The sequence below is a fragment of the Caloenas nicobarica genome, chromosome 11, assembly GCF_036013445.1.
Source record: "Caloenas nicobarica isolate bCalNic1 chromosome 11, bCalNic1.hap1, whole genome shotgun sequence".
In the NCBI taxonomy this organism is placed as follows: domain Eukaryota; kingdom Metazoa; phylum Chordata; class Aves; order Columbiformes; family Columbidae; genus Caloenas; species Caloenas nicobarica.
The window spans coordinates 14344830-14368079 of record NC_088255.1 but is presented as its reverse complement, the minus strand read 5'-3'; the positions used below and the strand labels follow the sequence as shown (position 1 = coordinate 14368079).

Here is a 23250-nt window from a genome sequence, read left to right as displayed (position 1 = left end):
TGGCACTTCCTTCAACAGTGCTGTAGTTTATATCAAATTAAAATTTTGGATTCAGTTCTGCTTTAAAGCAAATGCAGTCAGGGATGGCAGAGTCCTGAAAAAACCCAGCACAGATCTTATGTTCCATCAGGAATGCACACTCCCAAAAGGAGATACACTGTGTATACAGTTACAATCAGCAGGTACAAATACAAGTAACTAGAAAAAAAAAAAAGACTGTTTAGTGTCACAGGTGGATTTTTACAAGAGAGTTTTATAAATTAAAAACAAAAGAAATGCTTTATCACATAAATTCCAATGGAAGCTGGAGTAAGAAACAAGGAAAAACAAAACAAACAAACAAACAACAACAAAAAGAAATTTGGTTTCAGTAATTTGCCCCCAAATATTTAGAAGCAGATGGGCATCTAGAGAGTATAGGTGTGATTTTTCCCCTTTACACAGCTGCTAATACTGCAGAGAAAACAATGTTGTTTAGTGTTTCATACTTCATACATAAAGCTTGCCTAATGGTTCTGATTTTAATCATAAAAAAATGAAAATCTTATGCAGCTGCTTCTCAATTACATATCTGGTTATTGTTTTGCAGCTGCAGAACTACCTTGAAGAACTATTAAGTATGGTGTGACAAGCCTGGAATAAATAACAGCAGTCATCTTGTACCTTCCTTCTGAAATGTTGTGGTTTTTTACCACCTGTTAAAATTCCTGAATCATGAGCTATGGCTTCTGTCACCTCCTTCTTTTATAAACAAACATCCACTTAATATATTTAACACAACTGAAATTTGTAAGAGACCGCTTTCTGTGGCACATATTAAATATAAAATTCACTACCCTATTTCTATAGTATTTTTTACTTTGTGTTTCTCCTTCCAAGTAGCTGTTTTGGTAATTTGATCAGAAATCCAACACAGAGAACAATAAGTCAGCACAACATTAGTGTCAAACATCTGAAATGAGATTTTGATTTGTTAGCCCCCTAGCCATTACTCATATTACTATAAATCTATTGAATACGAAGACATTTGGTGGCAAAGAATGGTTTAAAATACCCAACTACTGTGAGGAGCCTCAAGCTTGCATTTACCGACTCACAACTCAGTATGTAATTTTCTAACAAAGGGAATAGATAACAAAGAACAGATTTGTTTTTCATAACAATGCATTTGAAATTAACTATTTCTGTAATTTCTCATGAGATGGAGGGTCCTTCAAAGAATTTCCATATCTAAAATATTTTAAAAAGCAACAATTTGTAATTTACCTTGAAACAGAAAGGTTCAGCTTGAAACAGCACAATACCCAGTGGCAACCTTTGACAAAATCTTTTATTAATTTTGTTTCAAAAAGAATAAGACTCAAAATCACAGGGAAGCTGGAAGTTTTTTCTGCCTGTTTTTCTGGCATGCAGGATGCAACACATGGCCATTCCCAACAAATGCATGTGTTGATAGACAGCTGCCCATTTTTCACACAGGTGTCAAGGACTTATGTGGGAAAACATCGCTAAGCTGAAGAAGAGGAATGAGGCACGCAGTAAAGCTACGCCGGAGACCCCTTGCAGGGATTACCAGGGGCAATACTCTGCTTAAATACTGCTGTGCTTCAAATTCTGCCACTTCTCAGCAGCCTCTGTGAAATCAAGTTTCTTAGCACGAAACCCAGAGGAAGGAGGGGAGCAAGGGGGAGGGAGAACAAGCAGGAATTACAAGATTCAAAGCCAACCAAACAAAACACGTGCACAAAGAGGAGAAAGCAGCAGTATTTCAGGGCTTATGTCCAGGGAGAAAGGTGCTGCTAACACAGCAGTGCAAACAGCCATTGTGTATGAAATCCTCAAAGGGAAACCCTAATTCCACCTTAATTGTGCCTTTGTGTGGCTTAGCTTCCAAGACAAGTTAAGTTAAAGCACCTAAAAGCAATTTGAGAGCATATGAAGAATGTCCATAAAAAGATCTACTACTGAATGGGTACCACACTCCAGCTTTGCACTATAGCTGTATCACAGCAAATTTGCCACAACTTTCTAACAAAATCCTTAGTAAAGTAGGTTTCTGTGAACACAATCCTTGAACGCCTTTCCTAATTCCTCTGATTTTCCATGACTGATTTTTTTTCATCCAGTAGATGGAGTAAATAAATTGGATCATTGGCGTATTGATTATTAAGCCTCCCACAAAAAAATTACTTTAGATAACTGTAACAAGTAAGGTGTTGCCTTCACAACTTTTAGTCTAATTTATTATTTTCATCACTTTCAGATACAAGTGAGATTTTTAAAACTGTTGGCACAGCAATTAAATTTGGATTTTTTTTTCCAAAAAATCAAACCATTTTGAAGTGGACAAACAGAAAAAATACAATTTGAACTGTTAGCAATCGTTATTTCTTTTCTGATCATACACAGCAACATTAATTTCTATGACCACTATGTCAAGTAAAGAGTTGTCTAAGCAAAGCACTCCAGCAAACAAAATTTTAAAAAAAAGTATGCACACAAACATATAGTTGCTTTTAGCAGTACACAACTGCTAAATATTTGCTGTAAGTAGGATAGGATGTAACTGACTGTTTAGCACAAAAAAGGAAGAGGCTTTTCTCAATGAGAACTCAAAGCAGAAGATGGCATTGGGAAGAAACAAGAGAAAATGGATAAAGTGAGGAAAGGGCACTAAGAAGCAACAGGACATTGAACAAATGGCAGAGATTAAAACCACAGATAATGGAAAATTTTGTGCAGCTTTTAAATGGATGCATTCAAGAGGTGCCTATGCAGACTGGGAGTAACAGAATATTAACTGGTATTTCCTATTACCAAGAAGTTGCAGGAAAATGCGGACTCCCACTAGTCTTAGATTTCACCACTCGGACAAGGCAAAAAAACCTGGTAAACGGAACAGAGAAATACTCATGCTCAGTAATGGTGAATGTGGTCCAAAGGTAGCTCATCCACCACTACTTTCCTATTAAATCTAAAAGGCTGTTTTCTAAATGCTTACCCATTTGAGAATAGAATCGTATTAGTCAATAACTTATAGTATTATTTTGCCTGAAAGGATAGTTTCAGAAAGCCATAATTTAAGTATAAGGAACTTTAATAAAAGCTGTCACAGAAAATAAGAGGACTTATGAGAGAGCTGTTCCTTAACAACGAGCAAGTTCTTTCCGTACAGCTCCATGGAACACTATTCTAGTAACACGTGATTTTTCAACATATGCAGAGAAGCATAATCCAAGGGGCTTGGAAAAATAACTAGTTATAACCACTAAGTACACAGGGTTTTTTGAAGAATAACTCATTATACACAGGTGAAAAATTATTACTACACAGTGAACTATACAATGGAAAGAAATACGGAAATCACTGAAATCCTGAAGGAGGCAATTCCTCTCCTACCTATTCTTATGAAGAGAAGAAGAAAGGGAATCAAATCATGTAAGCAAAGCACATGTTGACAGTAAAATAAGATCAGCTCAGTAGCGAACAAACTCAAAGACTGAGGAGTAAACTAAGTTACTTAAATACAACTTTAACAACAGAGGGCTGGTCTGTACAGGACACTCACAGAAAAGCTCTTCCTTGTATGACAAAAAAAGAACCTAAATTTACATTTCTAATATCCTCAGAAATGTCAGGTTCAAGGAACTTCTTCATTTTTTTATAACGTAAAAGCCTAGATTAAATGCAGACAGCATTATCACCAACAATTTCTCCATAATTTGTAGAAAAAGGGCATTACCAAGCTAAAGATCTGGTTTTGATCCTTTCTAAACACAAACTGCTTTCAAGTGGTTTTCCACACTTGTATTGGAGAGATGAACTTTCAGATAAGGGATCTAAAACAGCATCTAAAAACGCAGCCTTCCATCTAAATTAAACACAGCCAAAGGAAAAGGACCAGCAGGCTGAAGGAGACTGGTGATCACATGAATGAGAACTCTTTCAATATTCTAAAAAATAGTGAATAATAGGTGACAGGTAAATGACCTCATGGAAACAGGCTTCAATAAACCTCTTATGTTCTTTATAAAATACATGTTTACCTCTCCAGCCTGATATAAAAAGCATGTCTTCAGTCCAAAGCTGAATTTTATGAGTTCCCTCATGCATAAGGCAATAGAAATAGGATATGCAGAGACTATATTTTGTTATACATTTTTTAAAAAGAAAAGTGAATAAAAGCCTTGCACTCCATTCAATTGCATTTCGCTGTGATAGAGTGCGAACACTGCATCTGACTGATTCCTAAATGTAATGAAACACTCTAAGTGGCAACAGGCAGCACCGTATTGCTTTTGTTAAAAATCAGAAACAGAAACTCAAGCCAAGCTTCCAGCATCCACTTAGGATTGTCAGCGTTTTCAACCACCTCTATAAATTCTCCACTGATTCAAAAAGCCAATTGACAGTACTTAGTAACACCCTCCAGCATAATTACAATCCCTTTCAGCTTTGTCCACCTAGTAGTTTAAAATGATGGTTCCCTCAAGAACTTCTCCATCAGGCAGAACATCCAGAGCAGCACACGAGCTGACGCAGACTTAATGTTCTCTAGTGGAGAAAGCAAGAGAAGATGGACCTTGAAACGATGCACAGTGCATCTGTGCAATACAAGCAATGAAGATGTGCAAACCCGAGTAGTCTGGATATATTTACGCATATATAAAGATTTTTTCTGTATATCAATACTCTAGTATGAGGAAAAGGAATAGCAAGAAAGGAAATGTCTTCTCTGGCTAAATAAGCCCTTAATATACCCATGCATTAAGTGAGAATCAGATCAGAAGATTTGCGAGTTAATGCAGGAACAGTCAGATGATCTTACATTTCAGACAAAAACTCAACTCCCAAATATTTTACTTTGTTCTGTTAAATGGCTGCACCAGCACTGTAAGAACTTGTTTACAGGTTATGTTTCTTCAGATGGCAGATCAAGCAACGCCACACTGTTGTAGCAAAACAGCACAATGTTTTCTTCTTTCCCTTCTTGAAAACCTGGGAATTTTAACATGAAACACAAAACTGTTTGTGACTGCATTTCTTGGTATTCTGTAAATATCGTCTTCTCTACAAGAGTTACACCTGAAAATTGCTTAGCATGTAGAAGGCAATGAATTCCTTGGGGCCTAATTCTATATTCCTTATTGTGTACAACTTCTTTTGAAGTGAATATTATTGATATCATTTTAATTTTCTTCACATCTGCTGTTCTTATCTTCGAAGAAAAAAACCCAATCCTTTAATTCCATTAAAAATTCCTCGTAGACTGTCTTTTATACTGTTGGTAAGTTTTGAAAGTCTTTGAGAAAATTAACATTCAGTGTATTCAGTGTACATATTAATAAAAATAGAGTGAGCAACAGAGGAAATGAACAAACTATAACAAAACTGCTGATACTGGATAAAGGCATACCCCTTCAAGAACACATGCATTAACACCTTCCTGACAAGTGAAGACAGCCTCAAATATGATCTAATCCCATCTCGTTCCATTTCATCAACAGGAAATCCTACAATAGCAAAGCTGGTGACCAGAGACACTGCAGCAGTACAGACAGCTCTGTCAAGCACAGAGGATTTAGTGAAATCGTGAAATTTATTTGTGAATCCCAGATTTCATAAAGACTTCCATGTTAGGAATTTCTGTTCCTTTATCTGTACCCCATTATCACACAGACTCATGTGAGTGATATAATCTGTAAGATTACCAAGGAAAATAATTGTTTCTCCTGTATTCATGATGACAGGTCTACAGGAAGAACCCCCTTTCACAAGAAAAAAAATGAACCTTTAAAGTTTTGATAATTTTGTTCTATTTTTATCTTAAAAAATATGTTGGCAAGCATCCTTTCTTGTTTGCAGAAGTGAAAGTTAAGGACAGCTGCAATGTTGCATACAGTACCTAAAACACCAGATTTTCGAGCAGGACTTGGCAGGGGTGATTGGCCTCTCTTTCACCATCTTTCACTGCAGAATGCTTGTCTATCGTAAACATCCCAAAGCCGCCTCCATTGGTTATGTTATTTTGGAATATTTCGTGCCTCCTGTATGCTGAATTTTTTTGTTTTGCTCATAACTTTTTACTTCGTGGAGTTGTATATTCAGAAGATGGCAGCCCATATCAAATTGTGCTGATAAACCTGAGTGACAGAGATACTACTAGCCTGAGGGATCATAAAGAAGATAAATCTGATTAAATCTTGGAACAACAATGACCACAGTAGCGAAACTTGTGTTCTTGATGCTTAGTTTTCAAAGTGCATGTTAGAAGTACAATGATAGCACACTGTCAGAATGATTATGAGGATGTTGTTAATTATTTAGTGGATCTATGGAGTGCCAACCATTTCAACATGAAAGAGCTTCCACACTACAAACCACAATTCTTTAATGCCCAGTAATGCAGCATGATTAAACGCATTTACGTAAAATAAAGGTACCACTGACTTTTTTGATTGACTTTTGACTGATTTTTTGATAGTTAGCAAGACAATCCAGTTATATTTTTCAATATGCCTGATAAAGTCTCATTAGTAAGTAATTTCTGGTTTTAGACTTCAGTTTTGATTATTTAAATTTCAACACTTTTTTTTTTAAAATAGATCAGTATTTCTGTGATTTGCAAAGCAAGCAAACTATAGAGGTAATTTAAAATAAATCTGACATCATAAAACAGAAGAGGTTCACTGCATTTAATGGACTAATTTACTTCTCCAAATAGTTAGAGATCAAGAATAGTAACAGTTATTGGACAGACCAACCCACTTATGAGTTCAATCATGAAGAGGAGAGTTTCAGTGCTGTAAGATTTGTGAAAAACTTGCCACAGCTTCAGTTGGCATTTCTTGATTTTCTCAGACATCCAGACATGAGGAAACCCTCCAATTTTAGGAGCTTTGCTTTATGTCAACATTTTTCATTTTGCACTGTCAAATGACCACAACAGTTGCATTTAATGTTTTTGTTTGAAATATATTTTCAAATATACCAGCTGTCATAGGAAAGTTTTGATTACTGAAACATGTATCACCTTAATAAAGTTACGGAGATTTAGCAAGCCATTATACTAACCCTATTCAGCTACTTGAGGTCTGGTGAGATCTTTGATATGAGTAAGTTGTGTTAATTTATTTTCCAGGGCGCAAAATTGAAATGCATTTAACTAAGTGGCTTGTGCATTATGTAAAACATAAAACAAAAAGCTTCCCGTTACTAAACACTTAGACTACAATAATGTCTGTCCTCTGACATTTTGATGTATGATATATTAATAATAACAAAAGCTCAATGAAAAGAGAAATCCATGCAAACTACTATTAACTTTAAAAAGTAGAAAACTTCTTTCAGCGTTAGAATTGAGTGACAAATGTACTTCAGTGCATTTCCTTTTGAGAGAAAAGGTATTATATAAATTCATTACTGACTCACATTATCATCTTATGTTCACCACACTAAAATGATGATGTTGCCAGAGAACCAAAATGAAGCTCCAGAAGCATGGTCTTCTCTCCCAGCCACTGTCAAACCCTTTTGTGATGGTAACTCAACTCACCTTGTCTTTTCATATGGACAAACATACACATGAACAACTATACATGTATATAATTCTCTCATACATAGAATCTTCATAGAATCACAGAACAGCTGAAGTTGCAAGGACCTCTGGAGATCATCTAGTCCAACGTACCACATCAAACCAGGGTCAGCTAAAGCAGACTGTGTCCAACTGGGTTCTGAGTATCTTTTATTACAGAGAGTTCACCACCATTTTTTTCCTTCGCTTTTTATATAGAGCAAATTTTCATTTAAAAACAACTTTTTACACAAGTTCATTTACTTCAGTTCCTTAAATTGTGTCAACTATACAACAACAAATCATTTTACTCAGCAATCATTCATGACATTCTGAATTATTCAAAATTATCTAAGTAATGTTCATTGAAGACTTCATGTTACATGCTGCATACAAAACATTTTAGAAACAAAGTTTTAGAAATAAAGATCTAAAGAAATAGTGCTGTTATAAACTGTTCATATATGAAATTAATCCTATATTTATGGTCTGGATAATTGTCCTGGTTTTGGATGGGACAGAGTTAATTTTCTTCCTAGCAGCTGGTGTTGTTTTGGATTTAGTATGAGAATAATTTTGATCACACTGATTTTTTAGTTGTTGCTAAGCAGTCAAGGACTTTTCAGCTTCTCATACTGGCCTGCCAATGAGAACGTGGGGAGCGCTCAAAAGGCTGGGAGGGGACACAACCAGGACAGCTGACCCCAGGTGACCAAAGGGATACTCCACACCATATGACATCATGCTCAGCATATAAAACTGGGGGAAGAAGGAGGAAGGGAGGACATGTTTGGAGTGACGGCATTTGTCTTCCCCAGTGACCGTTACAGGTGATGGAGCCCGGCTTTCCTGGAGATGGCTGAACACCTGCCTGCAATAGGAAGTGGTGAATGGATCCCTTGTTTTTCTTTGCTTGCATGCACGGCTTTTGCTTTACTTATTAAACTGTCTTTATCTCAACCTACGAGTTTTCTCACTTTTACTCTTTCAAATGTCTCCCCTATCCCAGGGAGCAGCAGTGAACGAGCGGCTGTGTGGTGCTTAGTTGTCAGCTGGGGTTAAACTACGACAATAATATATCAAACCTTTTCAATAAGCATCAATTTGAAGGTTGTGTACAACTTATTAGAAAGCAATTTACGTTCCAGATTGCTATCTGGTGAAGCAGATTCCTCCCATTATCAGTCAACTTACTTAGTCTCTGAGCAGCCTCCAGGGCATCATTTGCAGAATCAGCAACAAAGAATCTCTGAACTGTAACCCCATGGTCTGCCATTATTTTTTTGCTTTGGTATTCCTGCAGGTTCAGCCATCGTCTAGGGGTTAATTGAACAGCCTAGAAAAATGAGAGAGGAAAATAACATAATGCTCATTAAGAACAGTTCATGAGACAGCCAACTGAGCTCTTCTGCCTTATGGTTATCTCAAACCAGCAGTTAAACAACAGTGTTTTAGAGAAAAGGTAAAATACGTATTGATTTACCTAAGTGCCTTTTCTTAACATTTGTGCATCCAAAGTACACTGCAAGCTACAGATATTTTTTAAAAGCCACACAAGGCTCACTGGGTGATCTTGGCTAGACAAAATGTCTCGCATTTAATATTGACACAGATTGACAAACTTGGCTTGAACTCTGGAATCTATTTAGGTTTTTATGTTATCCTGTGCTATCAAAATATTAACAGACTTTTACATTAAAACAAATTCATTGTTTCATATTAAATATCCTTATTTACACTACATTTTATACAATGCATCCCTATAAATTTTTTTCTACTGATTCTATGCATTTCTTGCAACATATCTGAGAAGAAAAACAGCTGACAAGGAGTTAGCATCATTATGTAGGAAACTATATACTAATATATGTATTTTCAGTGGTCTGTGATGGTGCTTGGTTGCACTTCTAAGCATATTTTGTTGAGGAAGCTAGCATAACCACATCGGCCACGCAAGGCCAACAACAGTTGGAGAAGAATTTACCTTCTGTTCTCAACAGGACAGTTTAGATGCTTGCGTGTGCATATATATATGATGGATACCAAGATATGGCAACCTTATACATACACACAAAGACACCACATTTGCTTGTCTTGGTGGTACACACCGGGTATAGACACTATAAAAGTCACAGGATAATTGCTAAGTGATTTTTAAGAAAGGACACATTCTCCACACAGGATAAATAGTTACAGACAAAAGCAATAATTAAGGAGCTGTCACTGACTCCTGGCATTGGCATAATAGCAAAGGTGGAGCAGACTCCTGGCAACGGTATAATCCCATTTTGTGCCAGCAAAAGATGCTCTTCCCACATGGAGAGACAAACTGTTGTCCTACTGGCAGACAGCCCATAATCAATTCTTGGTTTCTCCTGAAGTTAGAAGCACAGTATGCAAGGTAGCACTATATATTTAGATATGTTAGACACAGAGAATTATTTACTATACTAATACTTTGATCTCTAACAGCATGATAAAAAAAAAATAACATCCTAATGCAACTTTATACTGAAATGGAAAAAACCTCCATGCCGAAGTCTTTCAATAATACATCCCTTTTCAGAATACTAGAGTTTTAAATGCTGTGTTGTATCAAAAGCAAACCTCCGTCTGTTCCTATTTGCTTTGAAACATAGCACAAAAGATTGATGCATAAAGAAAATATAAAACCCATCTTTTACAGTTTATAACCACATGGTTTCTGTAAAAGTGACTCCCACAGAACTTAAACAGTTACAAATAGCTCAGAATGACACATTTTAAATTCTTTTAACCATAACCTGGTTAACATATTTTAGAAGAATAAAATGACATATTGTCTATACGCTTTATGGCGCTCTCTAATTCCAGGCATCATCCAGGCAGCTCACTATGTTTTGTATTCCTCCATGTTATTCACAGACAATGTGTTACTACTTTTATGCAATGCCTTCAAATGTAGGGCCAAAATTTATAATCACTTTCATACTTGTCGACATTCGTTTTCCTATTGTAAGTTCTCTGTAAGGCTCTACCAGCTATTACTTCATGACCATTTTCACAAAGGGATTAACACCCACAACCAAGAGGGAACCTGAGTGTCAGTTCTAGCCTCATATAAAAAAAGGCCAACAAATTTCAACCAAAAGCTGATGTCACAAGCCCTTAGTTTCTATCAAGCTACAGAGAGCTTTTAGCGTGACTGGAGAAAATATCAGTTTTATATCTGACAATAATAACTTTCTCTTTTTCATTGTTTCGCAAAAGACTGCCTCATAATAACAATATTATTACTATTATTATGAGGACTTCAAAACACATCATTATTGCTACGCACATGTAATCCACACATACACATTGAAGAGAAGAATGACTTGAATCTGCACAGGCAGCCAGGAGTCTACTGACTTGTTATTTGACCACTACCATAAGATTAAAACACTTTTCCAAAGGCGCCCCCCTTTCAGTTGTAAGCAGCCGCAAAAGAAAGACCATCCCAGTTGTGATCAGAAGCCGATCAGACTTGCAGAGAGGGAAGCAAGGAAGGAGGAAAAGCCAACACACATCTCCATCTGACTAACTGGTTTTCAGCCATTCTGCTCCAGTTTAAAGTTGTACCTGATGTGCTCACTCCCCCAACAAGGTCTGGCACTACAGCAGGAGAACATCTACAAAGACATTTCTCAATCCACTTCTCTTGAGCAACAAGGACTTTACCAATCTGAATTTCAAAGTTCAGAAAAATAAGCTCACACCTTTAGTTAAAATGGATTGACTTATACCAAACTAAATAAAACTATCAATTCTTATTTAAATATGAAAGGAAGAAACCTTGATTTAAACAATCAATTATACTCAAATTCTGCATCTGTACTTTCCAGAAGAAAGGTTAATTCTCCTTAGCTGGAAGTTGATTTGAAACAAAGCATAAGTCCATGCTAAGTTGGACAGCACTTTTTGCTCATCTGTTATCTATTTATAAATCTTATAGATATAGTTCTTTATTTTTATGTTATGTGATCTTGTATCTACTGGGAGCCAGAAGATCTTTAAGATGCAGTGGGCACAGACTGAAACACAGGAGGTTCCATCTGAATATGAGGAGAAACTTCTTTCTTTTGAGGGTGCCAGAGTCCTGGAACAGGCTGCCCAGAGAGGTTGTGCAGTCTCCTTCTCTGGAGACATTCAAATCCACCTGGACACATTCCTGTGTGATCTGCTCTGGTGAACCTGCTTTAGCAAGTGGGTTGGACTGGATGATCTCCAGAGTTCTCTTCTAACCTCAACCACTCTGTGATTCTGTGATATATATACATAAGCATATGGACATAGGTCTGTCCTCTTATAAAAATTAGACAGTTAATATTAAGAGATTATGAGAATATTTCCTTCATAAATTATGAACCAGACAGGTCTGAGGAACACAGAAATGAAATAAAAGAATAAATAATTTGAAAGAACTGCCAAAGTAGTCCTAAAGGTAATGAAACAAAGATCTGGCCAAGAACTGTTGTCATAGAAAAGTGACACCTGCAAACTTAAGGTTAGTAAACATGTACATTTCTTCTACTCTCCTATGTTATATGATTTGAAGAGACCATCTCCCTGAGTGCCAACTGAAGACTTTCAATCAAGACTCTGCACAGAAGACAAACTCCTGATTATGAATGAACCACTCAGAAAAAACCCAGAATTAGTACAGTCTACCACTGTATATAGGAGTACAATATATTTAAGAAATCAACTGTGACTAAGTCTGTATTAGAAGCTCTGGAGAGCAAGGAACATGAAACACTTGCTTTAAAGTAGTTGCAGTATACACACCATATGTCTTGTGAAGAGCAGGGAAAATAAAGCAGTTACAAGAGATGAAATAAAGCAAAAGCTTTGAATCTGTGAAGATGACTACACTTTCAAGACCATCTTGAAGAATCAAAACAGTAGCAAACATAAGATTTTAGGTTTAAGGCACAAAAAAAATGATCACAAGATGTCAGAAATGTAAGTAAATGGATGATTTCCTGAACTATTTCCCAACTCAAAAATGTTTTTATTGCAATAAAATATATCTGAACGATTTAAAAAGGACAGCAATAAAGATAATTAATTAGTATAAGAATCTTGAAAAAAATCATTGCCAGACGAAGCTCCCAACCCTCCCAAATACATTTATGCCAAGCATTCACAAGAATTCGAGATATGCTTCAAACAGCATAGGTTTCTTGGGTATCACAACTTTCCACATATCCTACAGACAAATACACACCCAAGACTGACGGTAGCAGGTACAGCCTTAAGACAGCCTAGACAAGAGCCTACCAAGTTTTAAAAGAAAGCTATTTCCCGTACCTAGTCTTCTATAGGCAGCCATAATCCATTCCTTACCCTGAAACTTATTGGGAGGACACTTTAATACAGCACAGAAGACAACTCCAGCGTCACACATCTATGTATTATTTTCTTCCTGTTTTGCAGCTCTACTCTCGTCAACAATTGCTCTCAGCAGCATTAAACAGCACTGTCAGATTCACAAACGCAGCTTTGTCTCTCACAAAAGACAGACTGAGGAATTAGGTTGTAAATTACCATCAGAAAAATAATTTCAATCTGAAAGGGGGTGGGGGAAGCAAGTAAAAAGGGATACGAATGCACAGGAAAGCAGAGGCTACCTTTTAAGAATTTCTGTTCATTATTGATTCTCGACACATTCTATTCCCACCTTATTCCCTGCTTGAATACTTTTATCACCTCTCCCCACATACTAGTCAGAAAACCATACTGGGAAGCACCATAAATCTCTCAGATCTTTCCATGCAGCTTTGTCTATGGTTGAAACACAGTATGTTCCAGCAGTTTAAGATATATCTGAGTTTCATCTGTTTCTCTGTTGCAAGGTTGCACTGGAGTACAAGGAGTACGTTCTGCCACGCCAGCCTGTGAAGAAGAGACTGGAAACAGTACACGGACTTTAGTAAAACCTGACTCCCGATGTGACATCTCATGTTTCACCTTCATAAGATGACAGACAAGAACTAGAGAATTTACCATTTGTGGTATTTTCCTGTTATTCTGAAGACATTTTTGCTTGCAACAAAAAAAGTTTTAACACATCTTAACAAACTTATACATTCTCATTACTGTAAATACACCTTAACCTTCGATATTAACTACTTCTGTCAAGCTCTGAACAACTCAAAGCAAAGAAAGGTTGTAGATTTAAATACATATTTCTAAATCTCTTTTCTTTTGTGACATTTTACTTCTTAGCATGTTAGCTACAATTTCTATAACAAAGAAAAACTAAAAATCACTCCAGTGAGCCTAAATGAAAATCCAGACAATATGTTTTCATGGAATGGAATAAAAAGAAACTCAAACTAAAGGATTTAGTCTTTTGAAAGCAAGTTCTTATTAGAAGGCTGAAATAAATATCATTCACAATTCTATTGAAGACTTCCAACAGACCTTATATTACTACAAGAAAAATAAACAGTTTTCATGTGAGCTCTTTATGTGTGTTTTGTATTGATATACACACTGTAGATGGAGAGTAGCTCTTATATGAGATTGAGATGTGTCAGATAAGTTGAAAGGGTGTTTTTTTCTTTATTTTAAATCACAAATAAGCTTTAAGAATACATCAGCTCATACAACTATGAAAAACATCAATAATAGCAGATATCCATGTTTCTACATGATTACTTAAAATAAAGTTTTAAAGATGAATTAAAGTATTCCTAATAAGATATTTCTTAAGATTAAATTTGTAACATAAATGTTTATCAGAAATTACTATATTTAAATAGGACTCTATTGCAATTGATAACGTTTCCTTAGAGCCCGACAACAACGTCAAAAATCCCAAAACTCAATTAAGTGGCACTCGAATGAACAGTAACATGAAGAAAGATGAAGGCAGAATTATTTAACCAACTACAAGTTTCATACTGGATTCTCTCTTGCTGGCTAGAACTATCTGGCATTTTCTAAAGGCACAAAGAATTCATGTGGTTGGGGTTCACCTCTCATGTCTCTTCCCTTCTCCACTCTCCAAGACTTTTGTTACCAGTCAGAATCACACTAATATGGACCAAAGGTCTATAGACAGGCGAGGATTTCAGAAAACTACTCTTACTAGTAATTGCGCATTTTATTTTCACCATGCCTTCAGTTCAAAGTTATTTCTTTAGGTACCTAGATACAATGTTTGGTCCAATTACGTATGTATAGTAACATTAAAATGAGTGGCATACGCATCAAGAAATGAAACATCTCTTCTTAACCATCTTAACACAGCCAGCTGTTGCATAACTGTTTCAGTGCTTTATTGACTACTGCTAGAGAAAAAATTGATTGTTCTCATAACCTGCATAATCTCTCCTTTCCCAGCTTTGTTTTTTATATAAAATGCTAAGGGCTCTGCAAGAATTATGTATTTGGAGAGTAGTTGCATTAGATTCTTCCACTACTCAATTTGCCAATTCTTGAGTTGTTGCACGGCAACAAAAAATAATTTGGATTATTTGAATAATATGGTCTAAATAAAAACAATATAGTTTAACAGGAGTGGAAGTACAAGTACATTTTATAGCAGGCATCAACTTCAATATACATTAAAAAAAAGATTTAGAAAACATTGCAACAATGAGATTTCTTTGTCCTTTTTTACATATGCAGCATTAACTACTCTGATGTGCAACATCTTTCAGATGACCCAGGAGGTATCTTTCAAGTGCTTGCCTTTGAAAAAAGAAAACACACATACAGAACTGGGAGAAACCCTCTTAACGCATTTGCCAAAAAAATTGCAAATTGCATGTAAACTACCTCACAAAACTCTGCTCAGAAAGAAATGTTCCATATAACCACGAAACAAGAGCAGCATCAGTAATGCAAGCTTCAAACTGGACTACTGATTATTTTTTATCTGAACCTATATGTTCAGTATTAGCTTTTATAATGGTTTTTTTCACTCTTTGGTCTCCCTGGTAATACCACTAAAGCTGACTCCCAGACTGATGATTTCACATAAATATTGTCATACAGCACGTTGTACAGCAAGTATCAAATAGCACTGGGGCAGGTAAGATAAGAAGACAGGATAAACAGAGAAGCTTTAATAAACAAACAAGCAGAAAACATGACAATGACATGCATGCATACATTAAAAAAAAATTTTAATTAGTGGCTTTTTGAAGCCAAATGAGCTCACAGCAGAGACTCACAAGCAGCTGCGTCAGCAGAACAAATGAAGCCTGTGATGGGAACATTTTTAGCTGGCAGCACCACCAACCACTGTAACTTTGCCCTTACTCTTCGACTCAATGATAAGCTTTTAATACAAGATAGCATCCTTCGAAAAAGCAAAATAAAACAGTTTTTGAAAATAATAACAAGGGCTGGAGAACAGCATTTTCAGGCAGACATCACTACCTACCTGTAAAATTCTAACTGTTAACACGCCACACATTTTTCTTTAAACATGAATGAATTGCTTAACAAGTAAATGAAGAAACTGTTGAAGAACTGAAAAGTCAAGCCTGACAAACAACCAAGGAGTCAAATTATGATCTCTACCACAACAGAGATCTTTTGGTCCCAAGAAAATTAATTTCAAAAAATTTTGTGCCATTTCATGCCTAATTCCACCTGGATCTACCTTGGCTAAGCACCCACAACTACGTATTTCACCATACAGAGCTCAGTGATCGTGTTTAGACAATTTGACTACACTAATCTCTAACCTTAAATACTTATTTTTCTTAGCAAGTGTCTTCAGATCAAGTCCATGCTTTTGAAAAAGGGCAAATAATTCTAACCAGGGGAAGAGAATCCAGTGATAATCAGCATTATTGGAGAAAACAAAACCAACACCACCACCATCACTAAGCAAATTTCTGGGATAAGTGAACATCCCTTGACATAGCTATATAATTAGAGCAGCTCTACTGTTTACATTAACCTAACTTAATGCATTTTATTGCATGACTGTTAAAAGGAAGATACACTTTAGTGATATCCAGCATTCCCTTCTCCCTCATAGTAGGAATGGAAGCCATTATTAAACATCTTAAAAGCACCTGACAGTAAAGCTGGTGAACTAAATGCATACTACTTTCTTCTCTCTCTGCTGCTCCACTGAAGTAATGTGGCTGTAACTACGCTAATAGATCCTTTGCTAGTAGAAAACAGCTCTGCCAATGCAAATTACCTCTGCATAAATGCAAATTATGTCAAATGTATATGGTATCAAGTTTTCTAAATATGGACTACATTGTAATGGTTATATTGGAAATAAGTCATTTGGGGAGAAAAACTGTGGTGTCTATGGGCAGGTTTTTTAGATAGATTCTGTATCCAAAACGAAGATAAAGTGTTTAGTGAATCTTACCTAAGATAAAAGCATCTAACAAAACAAAACAAACAAACAAATCAAAATCTATTTGCTTACCCAACACATTCTACAGCATTCCAGTTTATTCAATTTATGCACTCTGACCTGTAATACAATTCCAGCCGCATATGAAAGAAAACAGATACACAAAGATGACAGTAATGAAACAGCATACCATTCATCAATATAAGAAATAAACATTTATTGTATTTATTGACAAATAGCTACTGCAATTGTCAAAGTTGTAGGAGAAGCTCCTATCAAAAGGAACCATCAGAAATAAAACTAAATAGCATACCTTCATATAAACCACCTGGGGTACAGGTACATTTTATTATTTAATATACTTGAAATATACCACATAAGGCACTGAAAACAAACTTCAGTTTGCTGGCAGTGCTGATGTAAAAAATAAGTACCCATAGAGTTAGTCTGACAAGAAAAAAGGGTAAACAGAAAAAGTTTATCACAAATGTAAGTCAAAAAAAGCAAACGTACAGAGATTGCTACACTTTGCTCTGTATGAAAGCAAGTATTACAAGCACAAAAGAAAACGGAAATACTCATGGCGAGAGTGATAGGCTCTAAGAGCTGCCACGTTAAATCAAACCACACATCCCCTTCTCTCCAAAGATGATTAATGCCACATACTTATGAGTATACCAGGAAAAACAGGACTGCAGATGTCCTTCTCAGGTAATGTCCTGTTGGCTACCACAAATCAAGAATTTTGATCTTCCAAAGCAGGATTTAGCATCCAGACCATCTGATTTGAAAACCACAGAGGAAAATACCTTCCATCAACATCCCAAGTTGCTCACTTCAGATCGGATGCAACATGGCAGCGAGGTCCCTTTGGTATCAGCAAAGACCATCAGCTTCATCCAACACTGATCAAAGTCTCAATCTAGACTTGTGTGATATATTTATAAAGGATAAAACCAATTCTGTGAGCTAGTTCAGGAAGAAGTCTTGCATGTTTTCCTGACAAAACCAGAGCTTTCAGACTTCTGTCCACAGCAATTAGAAATTACTTATTTCTTGTTATAATTTGTATTCAAAACAGTGTAAGCAATCTTCACCTTAAACATCAGCATTTTACGTTAAAATCTTCCAGAGGCACAGTTGAAGACCTTTTAAGAGTTAAGTTCCATTATTTATATCTGTAAGTGGGAATTCATATTAAGTGAATTAAAATACAGGCAACACACAAACTCCAGTTAACAGTTATGGGTGTTTTAGTTCCAAATTTATTACTTAAAATACAGCACATGAAGTATCTTCAGCAGTAAAATGCAGTATGTCTCAGAGAGGTGGGGGGAAAAAAAAGACCACACTTCCCAGTTCTTTAAAGGCTACAACATTTTGATCGATAAACTGTAGGGGCAATTTACTGGTTTATATGTCTGAACCATATACTCACTTTTCAGAATGAGTGAGATCTGTCACTGCGACTGTTAAGGTTTATGTAATTTCCAACTTAAAAATAAAACAAACAAAAAACCCACCACAAACATGAAATATACCACTATATCATTGTTTACTAAAGCCAAACTGCCTGTTCTGGTGGTGATTACTACTATTCCTAACAGCTACATGAATCTTCGAAACAAGATGTCTGTGTTAAGTAAGTGAATTATTCTCTTCATATACACAAAAAAATGAAAAATTGGGGGCTTGCTTATAAAAGGAGCACAAACAGTTAATATTATTATTAGGATTTCTACTGTTAAATTGTTTACAAAAATTAGACTCGCACAAACAGTTGAGAGGATGGTCAAGAGCTTGGAAAGTGTAAGTTTTCTTTAAGTATGCAAACTCTAAAAATTTCAAAAGAGTGAAACAGGCAACCGCTTCTGCATAGAAGGCCACATTACTGAAAAACTAGCTGTTACGTTGAGCAAGAAAATCTCGACAGCAAAGCCCAAAGTTCAATTCTATTTTGGAAAACCTTTGCCTGGCATTGCCTTAATATTGTCTTTCAATTACTCAAATGAGGTTATTCAAAACTGCACATTCGGGAGCCTGTGAAAACACTAATCCATCCTTAAGTCATGCTTAGACTGAAAAAGTGTATCAGCTCAACCCATAGGCAGTTTAGTGACGTTTAAATAGCAGCACACTCGAGCAATTGACCAATTGCTCCCCGTGTGCTTCTGCGAACCCAGGAAAGCTGGGGCTGCGTTACATCCACCTGCCTCCTGAGGTTTCCCAGCCAAAGCCGGCACCAGTTTGGACTTCACCACCAGGCTGCACCCCCACACAGCCCCTCTAACAGCCAAGCGCTTTGTATTACTTGAAACCAAGAAGCCAAGGCACTGGAAGAAGTCCTTACTATAGGGCTCCAGCTTCCCATTTCTGCTCAGACAATCCAGCGGCAAGACGCTCCCTGGCTGCTCCCTCCAACACCCTCCCTCGCGTTCCCCGGGTCTGAAGTGGAGCTAACCCAGCAGAAAGCTTCTTTTGCTGCCCATGTAACTCCATGACCCAATCCACCAGAGGACCAGGTGAAGACGAGATCCACAGCAAGAGACACAGCAGCAACGCAGCGGTTGGCAGAGCGCCCTTAGCCTGGGGCCTGCACGGCCTGAGGCGAACCAAGCCTGAGGAAGACAAGATGAAACTATAAGCTAACAAACTACACGCTAACAACTCAACTGCACATTTTCTGCTGAAGCGATTGCTCAAATTCACTGCAATTCATTGTAAGGAACAGCAGCACTCCAGAAAAGATGTAGTTCAGAAGTCTACAGTCAAAGCATTTTTTTTTTTCTTACTATATTAGGTGTTTGTTTCATCATTTTAATTCTAGTTCATGTAATCAAAACAAGCATTTAGTTAAATCTTCCCCTGAAGACTTTCACATAGTTCAAGAAAAAAACAATTTCTCTTGTCATGTTGCAAGGTTCTTTTAATAGGAGCCACTGCAAAACAGAGATAGGAAGGCAGGAATCACAGTGCGTCACAGCAGGAAACGTCAAGATGGTGACAAACATCAAAAAATGAAGGGAAGAGCTTACTTGAACTAGTAACATATCTATTTTAGAAAATGAAGCTATTTTAACTGAAAAGCTAAAGAAGGTATATTTAGTCATCTCATCCTATTTAGTTTAGAGAAACTACCTTCTCTTCCATTGCCAGCCAGTAGTGATTATTCTAATATAACACAATAAAGCAAGGATATAAACTACAGATTACATACCTGTAGATAACAAAGCACCCTAAAAACTAATAATGCCAGTTGACATCACTTCTTTGTTGAGAAACAGGCAGTCACCAATTACTAACAGAATGAGAGTTTGCTTGTTTAATGATTACGCTGATTTACTGAACTCTTATTAGACAGATATACAGGCAGTATTGATGAGTTCCATAAGGGATTATAAAGTATGGCTGAACTGTTTCAAAACAAACTAAACCAGAACATATTGTACACTATTTAAAGGAATATTAAAAGCCTGGTAGCGAATGAATCCTCAGGACGAGCTTTTTGAAAAAGGCACAAGTTTTCTGAACTGCACGGACAGAAAAACCTACTGCTACAGCAGAAAACTTCACATCTATGTGCATGGGAACTTAACACCCAGGAGTCTGACCCTCCTGGGCACAGGTGAGGAACGTGCCCACAGGGCACCCAAGTGTCAGCACTTTATAAACCCGTGCAGAGGCACAGGATGAATTGGGCTTATGTCAACATCCCTCTGCTCTAACAGAGAGAGCCTGAGCAACTGTGTCCGAGATACCCCAGCTCCACTGAGCTCACCGGGGCACAGGTTGAAGGACGCAGATTAGGGACACTGAAGAATGTGATACGTTGCATTTTCCACACAACCACCTATTGTACCTTTGTTGTTGTTACTAATAAATTCTAACTTATCCACAGGAATCATGTAGTAAAAGATTGTTCGTCTGCAGATCTAGGGCAGTGCAACACGGTCCTGAAAAGAAAAAACAGCTATCAAACCTTCACCTCACAATTTCTCTTTGCTTGTGTTGGGGCTGCATCTAATTTCTTTTTATCTCTTAAGAATTTTAAGTTCCTAAATTAAGGTGGAAATAGAAATTGGTTTTTCGCTCAAGAATCACTACAAGAAATATCTGACAATTTGTGATCATTTATTCTTACACAATTTAAATGAAAAACAATATTACTTTCTCCTTCGAATTCTACGTCTTGCCAAAGGAGTTTTACTTCAATAATACTGTAGAAGTGAAAAGTAACTGATATCAAATAAACACCTGTAAAATACTCTCTATATGATACGACCATATAAGCCATGTTTCTGCTTTTTAAGGAGAAAACACAAAGTCAGACACAAGAGACTGTAGCAGGGTGCACTTTTAGTCCGAGGGTCTGACCTGTATGTGTAATACAGGGCAGTTCAAAGTACCAATACCCTGCAGAAACCATTTAGAAAAAGAACAGTTTCTGCCTCAACCTGAACAGCCTACTCTGAACGTTAAAATTAACCTGGCAGTGTGAACGATTCAACTAAAGAAATAAGCCTACTGGATAGGACAAGGGGTAACAGCTTTAAGCTGGAAGAGGGTAGATTTAGATTAGATGTAAGAAATTCTTCCCCACAAGTGTAGTGAGGCCCTGGAACAGGCTGCCCAGAGAAGCTGTGGATGCCCCGTCCCTGGAATTGTCCAAGGCCAGGTTGGATGAGGCTTTGAACAACCTGGTCTAGTGGAAGGTGTCCCTGCCCATGGCAGGGGAGTTGGAACTAAATTATCTTTAAGGTCCCTTCCAACCCAAACCATTCCATGATCTATGATTCTATGATTTGACCCCAAAGCAAAGTCACAAATCAAACTCCCGTACTCTCCTCCGATTTCCTCACTGAAGTGGGTGAACCTTCCCAAAACTCACTAGCTGAACTGTCCACTTTGCAGGGCAACTGAATCTAAAACTTATGTGGCTCTATTTGAGCTCTTTAAGATTAAAACTCAAATACCATCATGACTCTGGGGACTGAACATTTCATTCACTCTGCACTACCTCAAAATTAATTCATTAATAAATATGTAAAATATTAATGAGGATTTACCTCTTCCACCTCTAAACAAACATTTCCCGCCACTAAAAAAATATATTTAACTGTAGTGACATATTAATCAATATTGTATTTGGAAACACATAATGATACTTCAACATCCCTCTTTACTTTTGATTCAGCATTTTCTTTCCTCTCTCAATGGTGGAATCCCTCAGGTAGGAAAGAGGAATGTCAGGAGTGCGTCCATCAGTCTGAAGTGGCTCAATGCTGTCGAGGCTTTCTTTGCTTTATTTATCTCTTTCATTAAAACCCGCTTTCTAAATCTTTCCACAGTGGCTCTAACATGAAACAGTATAATTTTGCTGCGCTTTAACAAATGCCACAGAAGCAGAAAAAGACTCCAGAAGGCATCACCAAACTCATTTACAATTCTGAAACTTAGATTTACAAAGCCATGTAGATTGGATTAAAAAAATGGAACAGTATCTATTCAGGAACCTTTCCCTTTTACCTGAGTTATAGCAACATGCACACGAAATCTCAAAGTTTTAGAAGCACCTCGGTTATATCTTGGATATGTCAAAGTATTGCAGATAAAATGGTAAAGATTATCTAAAGCCTTGCCAGTCTCTAAATGTACTCAGGGCAGAAGTGGGGCTGAAAGCCTTGAATTATTATTTTAACAAAACCATAATGCTTCCCTTAACAGTTCTCCTGAATGTTCCTGCTAGCTGTCTACTATAAGAAACCTTTTTACCTCAAGGGTTCCCAAATGTTCCCTATACTCTTCTGTCCCACTCTATTACTTTGATTTTATCTTGTACTCCTTCTTGTCCTTTTATAATCAGTCTGACTGCAAACTGATTGATCCCAAGCTTAACCTCTGCACTCCCCTGGAAATGATGCAGCACGGTGTGATGTTCCTACACTGCAGAACTCATTTGGGTCATTAGCTCAAGAAAATAAAGAAATAAATAAATAAAAACAAAAAAACCCACACAATTCTGTCCCAATGTGCCTTTAAATCACATTTATAAACTCGGTTTTCTGATTTATCCTTCTGTTTATTTCTCATGCAAGGAAACAGAGACAAGAATGAACTTGAAGTAAGTCCTCCACTCAATGAAGATTTAAAGTCTCCAGTAATGATTATACTTTATAGACTAATTTACAGCTTGCTTACACACAGCGATTTTGACAGCTATTCTGCAAACACACTCTCCCACCCACTAAGCTCCATTGTAAACTACCAGGAGCATGCACTGGGTCAGACTTGAGCTCCTTCTGTCATCCTTACT

At 36.9% G+C, this 23250-nt stretch overlaps 1 protein-coding gene across 1 annotated transcript in view; it reads right to left on the bottom strand.

Annotated features, from left to right (window-relative positions):
- The window catches only part of SUCLG2 (succinate-CoA ligase GDP-forming subunit beta), a 125892-nt gene that overhangs the window by 91402 nt on the left and 11240 nt on the right, over positions 1–23250 (bottom strand). Inside the window, exon 2 of the mRNA XM_065642570.1 lies at positions 8771–8912. Coding sequence (XP_065498642.1) covers positions 8771–8912 — 142 coding nt within the window. The remainder of the gene's footprint in view (positions 1–8770; positions 8913–23250) is intronic.